Raw genomic sequence first — 12,692 nt, forward strand, 5'->3', positions numbered from 1 at the left:
CTCTCTCATGGAGGGATGATCAATTAACCCCTTCCCGCCGATGGCATTTTTTGATTTTCATTTTTGACTCCCCTCCTTCTAAACCCCATAACTTTTTTATTTCTCCGCTCCCAGTCATATGAGGTCAATTTTTGCGGGACAATTTTTTCTTCATGATGCCACCATTAATTATTCTATATAATGTACTGGGAAGCAGGAAAAAAAATTCAGAATGGGGTGGATTTGAAGAAAAAAAAAAATGCATTTCTGCGACTTTCTTACGGGCTTTGGTTTTACGGCGTTCACTGTGCAGCCAAAATGACATGTCCCCTATATTCTGTGTTTCGTTACGGTTCCAGGGATACCAAATTTATATGCTTTTATTTACATTTTGACCCCTAAAAAAAAATTCCAAAACGGTGTTAAAAATTTTTTTCTAAAAGTCGCCATATTCCGACGGCCGTAACTTTTTTATACATAGGTGTACGGGGATGCATAGGGCGTCTTTTTTTGCGGGGCCGGGTGTACTTTTTAGTTCTACCATTTTCGGGGAAATGTTATTGCTTTGATCACTTTTTATTCAAATTTTTATCAGAATTAAAACAGTGAAAAAACGGCGGTTTGGCACTTTTGACTATTTTTCCTGCTACGGCGTTTACCGAACAGGAAAAATATTTTTATAGATTTGTAGAGCGGGCGATTTCGGACGCGGGGATACCTAACATGTATATGTTTCAGTTTTTAACTACTTTTATATTTGTTCTAGGGAAAGGGGGGTGATTTGAACTTTTAATACTTTTTATATTTTTTTTTACTTTTTGCATTTATTAGACCCCCTAGGGGTGTTGAACCCCAGGGGGTCTGATCACTAATGCAATGCATTACAATGCTAATGCATTGCAAAAAAGCATCATCTCTTTTGCAGGCTGCATAGACCAGCCTGCAAAAGAGAATTTGCAGACCGGCTGGGAGCCTTTAACAAGGCTCCCGGCTGTCACTGCAACATGACGTCGGCCCTGGAGCATGCTCCAGGAGCCGGCGATCCTTGCCAAAATGGCGGCGCATGACAGCAGCGCCGGAGGGGTTAATGCCTCCGATCGGTCCGGGGACCGATCAGAGGCATTAGAGCCGGTTGTCTACTGCTTAAAGCAGTAGACACCCGGCGGCTATGACGGCCGCCCGGCTCCCGGGCGGTCGCCATAGTTACAGACCCGACACGCACCGTACTATTACGGCGCATGTCGGGAAGGGGTTAATGAAACCCTATTAAAAGCCAAGAATGTGAAGTGAGACGAGACCTTTTTTTTTTTATAAAGAAATGTTTATTGACTACATAAACAGTGGTTATAGTACAGAATGTTAGAGCCAGATATCAGTACATTACAAAAGGAATGACACCTGCATGACAGATTTACCAGCTTCTGTAAAATAAGGTGTTTATCATCAGTTAGATGTGCTCACTGTATGCTCCGTTATTTTAGGCAAGGCCCGGGCGACTGGACGTGCAGTTGTCAGCAATTTCTAACAAACTGGACAGCCATTTGTATTTTCTGCGTTACACAGGAGCAATCAGGAGAAAACAGGAAACAGCCAAGCACTCTGCACTGCAACACGCCACCTTAACAGCTAACCAGCAATACTCAACTGCTACACAACTGCGCCTAGTGCACAAAAATACACAAGAGAAAAGATTAGAGTTGTGGTCAAATAAAAACTCCCTTGCAAAAAAAAAATAAAAAAAATCTCACAACATTGCATACAAAATACATTTTGCATTTCGATACCTCCCATTAAAATGCAGTTACACACAGGAAATTATTAACACTTAGTAAATGAAGCAGAGGCATTGACAGAAAGCAAAAAGAGGGGAAAAAAAATAAAAATATGGACTCCCCACCAGAACACGTCCAGCAGAGCTCAAGAGACTTTATTAAACAGTAACATTTTACCTCAAAACATCCAAGCCAATAATGAAATCTGTAGTCGTTCACTAAATTACAAGAAATCTGAATAGCAACAAAAATGGCACGTAAAATACAGTCTGCTGCACGGGGCGCAACTTAAACTGGTAAAAATATAGAAAAAAAAACCCAGAACAAATCATACAGATAACCACCTTTTCGAAAGGCTGTTTGCTTGCTCCATGTACATTTCCATCGGCTGTACAGTTACTGTACAGTTAGCATCCCAGACGTGTCCGGCGGAGGGCTCCTTTAAGACGATTCTGGAGGTTGTGAGAAGAAAACAAGTCTGTGAGAATCATTTTTATACACATCAGCCTTAACTACAGCACACATGTGTAGAGGGGGGAAATAGACATTACCAAAGACATCCGCCACGCATCTGGACAGGGGAGTCTTATCTTAGTGTTTGAGCACTGCTCGTTGGTAAAGTGAACTGGATGTAGGTTGCAGGGTCTTGTGTTGGGGGGTTTATTAAGAGTTTGTCAGTATACTCAAGTCACGGCTGGAAAGACCAAACAGTTACAGATTAAAGACACACTATCCTTGGAAGAGGCAGCTCTCCTTAACTGGGGGAATTGAGCCAGGATCCACCTATGAGAAGCACAGGAGGAATTTACCTGCTTCTAAGGTGCAATCCAAGGACACCGTCTGCACCACAAACAGCATCTAGACAATTGGGACAAGGCCGTGTGCATGCATGTTTGCTGCTCCACTGAATACTGCAGGAGATAGCCAAGATCTGTATACTGCGTCACTCTGGCAGGCCAATAGGGATGAATGTAGAATTCCCCATTCTAATAATGGAACTTGGGACACCCATATGCACCATTGGAGGGGTTCCCCGTCTCAACTTGAGCTATTCCTTTTTTACAACAGTGCTTTGTCATTTCCCACAGAATTGAATGGCATTGCAGCAAGGAACAATCAGATACACGCTGTCTGTCCTTCGACTAGGGATTAAGTTATGTTTGTGGTACAAACCGTTTAAGCTGCTCATACATATTAGATGAGCAATGGGAGAGCCCATCCATCTAATGTGCAAGTGTCAGCAGGTTCACGTAACATGTCCCATTCCATGTTCTTAAGGGAGAGAAGATGCCACCGGGTCTCTGGCAGCAGCCTTTACCCTCTAACTCAAGCAGATGTGTGTGTGAGGAATAGCTGTAGGCCAAATAGGCATTCAGCCATCGGGGGTGTGTGGCCAGCGATGTCTTACAGACTCCAGGATAGTGCATCTTTAACAACAGACACAAACCTGCTCCATTACACGCCCACAGAAACTGCTCTCTGGAGGATCAGGAAAAACCACTTAATATCTGCAATACAGCTCACTACTCCTTAAGCAACTGGAGCCCGCAGCTTTGAGGGGAAAATGCAGATATTGGTTTAAACAGTCATATGGATACCCCCCCCCCCCAAAAAAAAAACAGACATCATAAAACCAGACAGTTCCCAGCAACCTACAGCGAGACCTGGTAAACATACAAACCTTGTCCGGTTAGCAGCGGCTGCAGTAAACTAACTAAACCGTATGTCAAAGCTTCACCCCCTGACCCCGACTAGCACAGGCGCCAAGCGCACATTACCTCAAGTCTAAGACGATCCAACTTCTTCTGGAGATTTAGGTGGTGGAGTCGGTGTCCTTGATCTGGACTTCGAGTTCTTTGGTGGAGGTGAAGTCTTCGATCTGGATCGGGACCTGGAGCGAGACCGTGATCTGGACACAGAGGAAGACTTGGACTTTGACCTCCGGGCAGAACGAGACTTTGAACTGGATCGGGAGCGAGACCTGGTGCGGGAGCGAGACTTAGAGCGGCTGTAACGGGATCGGCTACGTGACCTTGAGCGACTCTTGCTTCGGGATCGACTGCGTCTTCTTCGTCTTGGGCTAAAATACGAGTAAAGGCAGATGAGAAACAGCTCACATGTTCTCAATGAGACCTAAGAGATAAGACATGTGCTCACAACATCCCCTGGAAAGTCAGTCTGATTGTAAGCCTTTACCAATGCCAACAGTATTTACTATACCCTGAGCATTGGGAGGTTCAGAGCAGACCCCAAGGCAGAGTTCACATGGAGTTTTTTGGTCAGGAATCAGCCTCCAAAAATGCCTCCCAATAGAGTTCTATTGGGAAGCCTTTTTTCTGGAGGCTGATTTCTGACCCAAAAAAACTGAACTCAAGTTCACACAGAAAAACAGTGCTAAATTTCAGCACTGAAAAAAAAAAAATCCATGTGAACTTACCCTTAAAGGAATACACAAGTCTAGATGCAACTAGGGCTATAGAAACCTTCCTCTGGATATTTGCATTACAGATAATGTAGTCTAGGAAACATGGACACTGCTGATCTAGCCACATTGGTTCAGGGCAGCTGTGTCACCCACCAGAAACCATAGACTAGGTATACCGCCAGAACCTGCTCTTCTACTCAAGCACCACCGCTACACAGTATACCAAGCACTAGGTCCTGGACAGCCCACTTAAAGGCATTGGAGATCAGGAAAAAAAAAAAAAAAAAAAAAGACACTGACCAGCGTTCAGGTCTCCATTGTCAGGTTTCCATCTCCTGCATGCAGAAGACGGAAACCTGCAGAGCGGAGTCCTGGGCGCAGATGTGAACGAGCCTTTCAGGAAATGAGAAAAATTAAACCAAGTACTGACAAGTCTTCAGCACCATAACAGCCATGCGGCTTAATGTTCTTAAAACAAGAGCATGCTTTACACCCATGTGTCCACAGAAGCAGTAATTCTGCCATTTCTAGGCATGACTGGCAGGAGATTTAGCAGGCAAGTACTGGTAAGGTTAGCACATTTCCTCCTGATCCTGTATATCCCTTTAAACTTTGTTAGTGAACTTCAACAGTGTCAGCTATAACAGAACTATCCAAAAACTAAGTGTTTTTGCTCCTGACCCACAAAGTTTGGAAGCAGTGTGTGAACCCTAAAGTCATCTACATGCACAGGCCACTGGATTTTAGGCACCGACCGCATGTGGATACGATGTGATGGCTGTAGATTGCTTGGCTCCAGTAGACTTGTACCTAACACTGCAAAATCAACTCTAAATTCTATCATGTGAATGATCGAGTCCTTAAAGGAATTATATGGAAAGCAAATACTTTGCAAACATGTCAGTACACGGGCTGCTTTATTCTCTACTCCCATCCATCTCCCCCCAGGTCATCCCTGAAAATAAGCTTCCCCAGATAGCTAATGCAGACCTTGGCAATGCTACAGCATAAAAATACATTCATTATAATAAGGAGAAGGGAGAGACTGCGCCTGATAACAAGGGAAGACTACAATGCCAGTCACGTGGTCACTGCCTGCAGAACCACGTGATTACACAAGGCCTTCCAATGTTGTCCGCTCAGTATTATATGGCGGGTTAAATGGCGCCATCTTGAAACCTCCACATGGAGGCCTGAGGCCTAATGTAGCGTGAAGAATGGCGCCCACAATCCTCTGCGCACGGGGTTGCAGTCTTCCCTACTGCAGACACTGCGCACTCACCTCCGGCTGCGGCGGCCATAATCCCCGTACCTCCTAGGTGGGGGTCCTCTGCGCCCGTGGTGGGAGTCTGGGGGCCGGCCGTACCGCGCCATTTGCACCCTCAGTTCCCGCCCGTCCAGCATGGCGCCATCCATTGCGTCCATCGCATCCTCGGCGTCGCGCTTGTCGTGGAAGCGAACAAAGGCGAAGCCGCGGCTCTCCTTGGTGTAGCGGTCCCGCGGGATATAGACATCCCCAACCCGGCCGTACTTCTCAAACACGCGGCGCAGGGTCTCCGGGGACGTGCGGTACGTCAGGTTGTCTACCTTCAGAGAAGTCATGCCCTCCACGTCAGGTGGGGGCCGACCATAGCTCATGTCGGCCGTGGTAGCGGTTTATAAGGAGCTTCACTAGGGGGAGAATAGGGCACCACGCATACAATGACTGCCAGACCGAATACAGCCGACCGTCCTGCCTTATATCCGCGTCCCTCTGCTACAAAATGGCGGCGGCTGGGCTGATAGAATGCTCGTTGTCCCGCCCCTTGCTCGTAGCCAATCAGGGACTTACAAACCCACTTGAAAATGTGCATGATTGGTTGGGTTCCTGCTAGTCCCGCCCCTCAGCGGCGTCGCTCTCAACAAGATGGCGGCTACCGTATATCTTGGTGTACACTACCCTGTCGTATTTTTTATTAAAAATTTTTTTGTATGAGAAAAGGAAGGCACTTGTCAAGATTGTCTTCTAATATAATATACCACGCAAAATGGTGCACAAGCTGAGGTGGTTGCCATGTGTCTTGAAAATTGCCACAAAAAGCTGCAAAAAAATTGGGTGACTTGCAGCCATGATTGTGGTGACAGCAATGTAACCGCATTCACTTTCAGTATTTACAAGGAAGCCAGCGCAAAACCCAAAGTCCTAGCCTTACTTTTTATAGGGCCAGCATGATCTAAGGCTACTTGGCGAATTTGGACGAAATTTTGTCCTGCAAGTTCTTCACCAATATAAGCAGAGTTGCACTTCGCCCCTGAGATTGGTGCAACTTCTGCTTGCAATAAGACTGATCACTTGATCAATGGATTTTTTTGTAATTTGAAGTCACAGTCATAGCACCCTCCGGTCACAATGTGACGCCATTCACCTACATTGGTGAAAGAATCGTAGGGTAACATGGCGATCTTTGGTCACATGATGGGAGTGGCTACCAAAGTTGCTGCATAGTCTTGGCCTAAAACATGTAAATGCACCATTCAGTCAGCAAAGATTCAAAGGGACGCCACATATTTTAGGGTATATTTAGGTGCAGCAAAAAAAATTTAATAAATAAATACAGTTTTTAACACAGTTTAAAGGGTTTTTTTGGGGGCCCACAGTCAATTTTCATACTAAAAATTTATTCTTAAGATTGGCCAAAAGTGTCTGATGTGTGGGGTTACTTCTCACCCGCATCAAGGTAACGGAAGCAGAAACTGCCGTCCACTGTATAGCAGCCATGCCTCAGTACTGCAGCTCGGCTCACACTGAAGTAAGTAGGAGCACTAGTACGACATGGCTGCTATACAGCGGACTGTGCCTATGCTATATCTGGAATCATAGCAAAGCCGCATCATCTAAATATACCCTAATTAGTGTGACAGAATATGATAGAGCCTCATCCACAAGGCTCTCCATAAAGCCGCACCTCCCTACATTTCTTCCCTCATCTCTGTCTACCGCCCAACCCGTGTTCTCCGCTCACTCAATGATCTAACACTTACATCCTCTATTATCAGAACCTCCCACACTCGTATACAAGACTTCTCCCGAGCTGCACCACTTCTCTGGAATGCTCTACCCCGGACAATAAGATTAACTCCCAACTTCTACAGTTTCAAACGCAATCTAAAGACGCATCTTTTCAGACTAGCCTATCACAATTCCTAATGCACAAAATTGTCTGAACACTGTATAAGCAATGCCGCCCCTGCTACCTCTTGTGTCACCCCCTCTACCTCATAGATTGTAAGCTCTTTTGAGCAGGGCCCTCAGTCCCATTGTGTGAAATGACGTTCTTTGTTATGTATATCTGTCTGTATCTGAACCCTATAAATTGTACAGTGCTGCGGAATATGTTGGTGCTATATAAATAAAATGTATTATTATTATTATTATTATAGAGCCCATCAAATACATCTATAACCAGTGGGTGTATGTCTTGCACACAGTAGGACCTTGCACAGGGATGTGCATTACTAATGTGCACTGGCATAGAGATAGCACATGTAAGACTTTGTGTCTGTGCAATAAAATCGGTTTCCAGGCGGAGAGGCCACATCCGGACACCGGCGGTCACCTTTAAAAACCCTTTCAAATGAATGGGTTTTATAGCTGACCGCCAGCAAGCCATCCCCTGTCCAGTTTCCCCAGGGTTTAGGATGGAAACCCCGGGGCGGACAGCAGCGGTAGTGTGAACCCAGCCTTAGACATAATCATGAAGAGAGTCAGCAGAGAGAATGACACTGGTGTTAATAACTGACCCCAATTCATTGACATGATGTGATTATGACATATATTAGCAGGTTATTATGATGATTATGATAGTACTATGATATGAGTAAATGAGTATGAAATGAGTAAATGAGCCACGTCCTTCATTTTGACATAAAGCTCAGAATCTCTATGTTAGGAATGCAGACGCAGCATCGAGCAAATAGTGAGAACCAGTACCAGACACACTGATCAAAATGGTTAACACGGCACTGAGCGTCCAGCAAACCCCGGCCGCACCAACTCCAACCCCACAGAGGTGTTCACCAGAGCCCCTGATGGTGAGGATGTATAGAAAGCAATGGAACCGCACACTTATAAACAAGGAGTATGGGTGCTAGCAGACAAAGAGTCCTGCGACTCAAATACAGTATAGATAAATGCTGCTGCACACGTGTAGACGTGAACAGTGAAAAATTTATTGATACATATACGCCATGAATTAGTTTGTAAAGCATAAAGAAAGCACTAGATCATTGTAGTAAACATATAACGTTTCGGTCATTATAGACCTTCCTCAGATAAGATCTAGAGGATGGCAGAGTGCGCAGAGGCCATGATTCCTCTGCGCACTCTGCCATCCTCTAGATCTTATCTGAGGAAGGTCTATAATGGCCGAAACGTTATATGTTTACTACAATGATCTAGTGCTTTCTATATGCTTTACAAACTAATTCATGGCGTATATGTATCAATAAATTTTTCACTTTTCACGTCTACACGTTGTGCAGCAGCATTTATCTATACTGATGGTGAGGATGGACTTTTACTGTCGGGCAGAGCGGTACAGGTCAGGGAAGGCCGGACAAACAGCGCACCACAAATCACAGCAGAACCAAAAACTGGAATCTCTTACCAGCAGAGTAGAGATGCAGGTCAGAAGTACCAGAAGGCAGCGGCAGACGGTAGTCAGTAGATGGCAGCAGACTACCAGAGAGTAGTCATCTAATTCGGGTCATCAACCTGAGGTCAGCGCAGTACAGAGGGATAATCTAGAGGGGAGGTGAAGCATGCCAGGTCGGTCGGTAACAGGAGATCAGAGTGGTACAATAACAAATTCAAGGAGGAGAGGTGTAAAGGCAAGCCGGGGTCGTTAACAGGAGAAAGCACAGTACAAAATCAGGAGACAGAGTCAGTAGGCAAACCTGGAGATCAGAACAAAGGCAAACAAGTAACGGGTAGACAGGGGAGCTAATGTCCAGAAAACTGTATAGACAGTGGCGAGCTGGAGCGAGAACCCTGGCTCCAGCCCGCCGTCTGACTCAAATGCCCGGAAGTAACTGGTCCGGCTCAGGAGGGGACTGGCAACCCCAGCACACTGTTACAGAGGTTCCGGGCTGCCTTCTGAGACCAAGAAGCAGAAGACCAGGAGCGGCAGAGAGGAGAGGGCCGGCAACCTCCGCACACCATTGTGGAGGCCCCGACCCTACTCCTAACACTCTAGATGATGGCAGCTCACACACTGGGGGCTATTAGTAGATTTGTGCCAGAGATGTACCACATTGTTCTTTAATTGCCTGGCGCACCAATTCTTAAGAAAGTGAGTAGAGCAGGGCTGGGATTAAAGTGGGCAGACATGAACTGAAGGATTTGTCAATGGACAGCGCTCCTGTGCTGTTTGCTTCATATGGAGAAGAGAGGAGAAAAATGGAAATAGAGACTGATCTATCATGGCTTGTGTGCCAGAAAAGATTGTAGCTCAACGCCCTGCACATGAAAGACAGCGAGGTATGGTGAGGGAAATGCCATCAGTCCTATCAGAATTATCAGCACTTTCACCAATTTTCTTGTGCAAATGTAACCCAGAATGGAGCTGGTGTAGATTTCTGTTTAGGTGCCAGGACCATGGAACACGCGAACACTTTATTGCAAATCAAGTGCAAACTCCGGCAGTGCAGAGATTATCAAGATAGGTTTGGAAAATGCGGCCTTGATATATCAGTCTGCTTCTATTTTAGTATGGAAGTTAGAAACCAGAGAAATCTCTGACTGCATATTGAAATGTGATACTGTGATCCGGTAAAATGGGTCTTTGAAAAAATAGATGGATTGAACTCACAGAATCTGAACAGACCCTGAATAGAGCCTGAGGCTTGCTGCAGAGATCTGCTGAGAGACTAGAGTCAGCCTCCAAGGAGCACAAAGGTGGACAGAATGACTGAAACCAGACAAGTGGAGCCAAAGAGACTGCCATGTGGAGACGTAAGGAGAGAGAGAGATGGGTCCTGGAGAACAGAAGGTCTCAGAGGGGGCAACTCATAAAAGAGCTGCGGAGTCTGAGTGACTGATATCGAAAGGAGCCAGTAGATGAATATTGTGACCCTATGAGTTCTAAATAAGTTCACTATTGTACTTTGGACTAGTTTCTTGCTGAGGTTGGCACTACAAGGCAACTTTGGCATCGACTCCTGTTGCATGACCAAAGATCACCACATTGCCCTACACAATGGAGTAACTAAAGTCTTGTGGGCCCCGGTGCAATCTTTTGCCCGGGGCCCCCTACCTCTTCCCCACAGTGAATTCTTAATAGTGATGGTTACGGGTGCTAAGGAGTTTAATTACCCTTAGTGTGGTTATGGTAATCTATGGTTCTCCTTGGTTTATGGGCAAGATGGAAGCTGCAAGCTCATTGCTTATAGGCCCCCTAAGGTTCCTGGGCCCCGGTGTGACTGCACCCCCTCAAATTTCGCCCCTGGCCCTACAACTCCTTAACTATTATAAGTGAATGAAGTTGGATTACACTGCTGAAGATGCGGCAGCCACGGCGACTTTAGTCACATAAAATATCAAGCACTTTGTAAAGCAAACCAGAGTTTGGCCTCATACACACAACTGAGTGTGTAGGATAAGGCTCTTCTGATGGTGGGGTCTGATGCTCCATGTTGATGATTATAGAGCAGGTTCTATCCTGATCTGTGGCATCGGAGCGGAGCATAAGTGCTTTCCACTATAAAATCAGTTCGCCTCGGCGTCTCAATCATGTGCTTGTAGCCTTTATAGTATCCTTTGTGACACACACAGGCCCAGCAGCCATAAGGGGCCCATAAGGAGTCACTTACCAATGTTAGGAGACTATGGGGGGCCTAGGAGCATCATATTACACCCCTGCACCCCAGCAGTCTGCAACTCAGGAATCTGAACTATAATGTTACGGTATTACTGGAAATGAGCCATAGTGATATTTACACCCAAAGCAATGGAAGGTTATTTCTGCTGAGCGTCTGTCTGGTGCGGATCTATCAGGAATCCTGGATGAAATTCTGCAAGTCCTACTTTTTTGATCATTGATTTTTGGAAGAATAAAACCAGACCCCTGACGGACCCCATTACAGTCAATGGGGTCTCTTAGGATCTGCTCATGTCCATCATTGTCCTGACCAGACGAATGGGCAAGCCCGATACAGATGTGCGCGCGGTATAACAACTGTAGTGTGAACGGCTATTACTCACATTTCCAATACTACCATTATATTAGGGACTTGCTATTTGGGCAATGCACACTCCTCATATAGAAAATGATCTGGCAATGAATGAGTTAAGCATCTCCTGCCACTGATGTGGCAGACAGAGGAGGATGCTGGGAGTTGTAGTCCCACTTCACTTCCTGTCCGGCTGATGGCAGTGCTGCTCCTCCACCCCGAGGTCTCCCGCAGCCTATAGAGATGTCTACAGTGCCATACAGTTCTAGTGGACAGTGTCGGCCATGACTTGTGTATGATCTGTACCTATAGTCTGCACATATGTGTCCTCATAGTACTACATTTCCCGGCATGCCCCGCGCGCCACTCCTTAGTCAGCTGACCGCCGTGTGCTTACAGCAGCTGTGCCTCATAGGTCAGGTGACCAGAGCCGGCCCTTGTCTGCTGCCCCGCAAACTTCTCACACTGCTGCGCCCTGCCCGACAGGTAAGTGGTGCCCGGCCTGTGCCTGCTCTGTTATGTGGGACTACAACACCCAGCATGATGGGGGCTGTAGTACTGGAGGGCTACAAGTGGACAGTCAGCACATTCTATTGTGTATTAGCAGATCACATCATGTATATAGCATGGGTCCCATTATAGAGGGGTGTAATATAACAAGAGGTGCTCACCTGTCCCCACTCCTCTAGTCCTTCATTTTGGTGCCTGCATAGGCTGTGCCAAAAGCTCAGGTGACCACTGACCTCAGCAATCACATTGGGTATCTGTGACATCATCGATATCCAATATGTGACATCATGAGGTCGGAGTGCCCTTAGCAATCACTTGAACTTTCTGGTCCAGCAAGATCTGGGAATGGGGAATATGGTGGCCAAATAGATGATCAGGAGTAGGTGAACCCCTGGGTTTTCCATTTATGCTATGTTCACATCTGTGCCAGGGTTTCTGATGTTGTGGTCCATCGAAGGACCAGAACAATGGACATACAGACTGCTAAAATAGCAGGCACCGAAATTGCCCGACTGATCCCACTGACTATAATGGATCTATTGGGGTTCCTTCTTTTGAATTGAAACTGTCGGACTCTATATGACATGTATGTCCAGCTATCTAGAATATGGCATAATCTACATAAGGTTGTCTGTGCATTAGATCTGCCGACACCCTAATGTACGGACACAGGGCTGCAGGACTTTTATGTTTACATTTGGGGGACAAAGCACGCAATGAATACTACATACCCAACGCTATTGTTTCCACTGATAAGCAGTGCCTAAAGTGTCTGATAGTCTTATACTGAACTGACC

The 12,692-nt window shown here is 46.0% G+C and overlaps 2 protein-coding genes across 4 annotated transcripts in view; one reads left to right on the plus strand and one right to left on the minus strand.

Annotated features, from left to right (window-relative positions):
• Positions 1-1,278: 1,278 nt before the first annotated feature.
• On the minus strand, positions 1,279-5,917 carry SRSF2 (serine and arginine rich splicing factor 2). Of its 3 annotated transcripts, XR_012716903.1 has the most exons (4): positions 5,459-5,917; positions 3,530-3,831; positions 2,096-2,203; positions 1,279-1,640 (listed from the first exon to the last, which is right to left on the minus strand). XR_012716903.1 is itself a non-coding variant. In XM_075277414.1 (3 exons), exons 1-2 carry the CDS (start codon positions 5,812-5,814, stop codon positions 3,537-3,539), a joined length of 621 nt encoding a protein of 206 aa, XP_075133515.1. In that variant the 5' UTR covers positions 5,815-5,917; the 3' UTR covers positions 1,279-2,203; positions 3,530-3,536. The 3 variants fall into 3 exon arrangements, 2 of the variants coding, with proteins under 2 accessions (XP_075133515.1, XP_075133514.1); XM_075277414.1 differs by having other exon boundaries at positions 1,279-2,203; positions 5,489-5,917; XM_075277413.1 differs by having other exon boundaries at positions 1,279-2,203.
• A 5,878-nt stretch (positions 5,918-11,795) lies between these two features.
• Positions 11,796-12,692, plus strand: part of MFSD11 (major facilitator superfamily domain containing 11) — a 28,893-nt gene continuing 27,996 nt past the window's right edge. The window contains exon 1 of the mRNA XM_075277397.1: positions 11,796-11,871. The gene's annotated coding sequence lies outside the window, so the exon portion shown is untranslated. The remainder of the gene's footprint in view (positions 11,872-12,692) is intronic.

The sequence above is a fragment of the Leptodactylus fuscus genome, chromosome 6, assembly GCF_031893055.1.
Source record: "Leptodactylus fuscus isolate aLepFus1 chromosome 6, aLepFus1.hap2, whole genome shotgun sequence".
Taxonomy (NCBI): Eukaryota; Metazoa; Chordata; class Amphibia; order Anura; family Leptodactylidae; genus Leptodactylus; species Leptodactylus fuscus.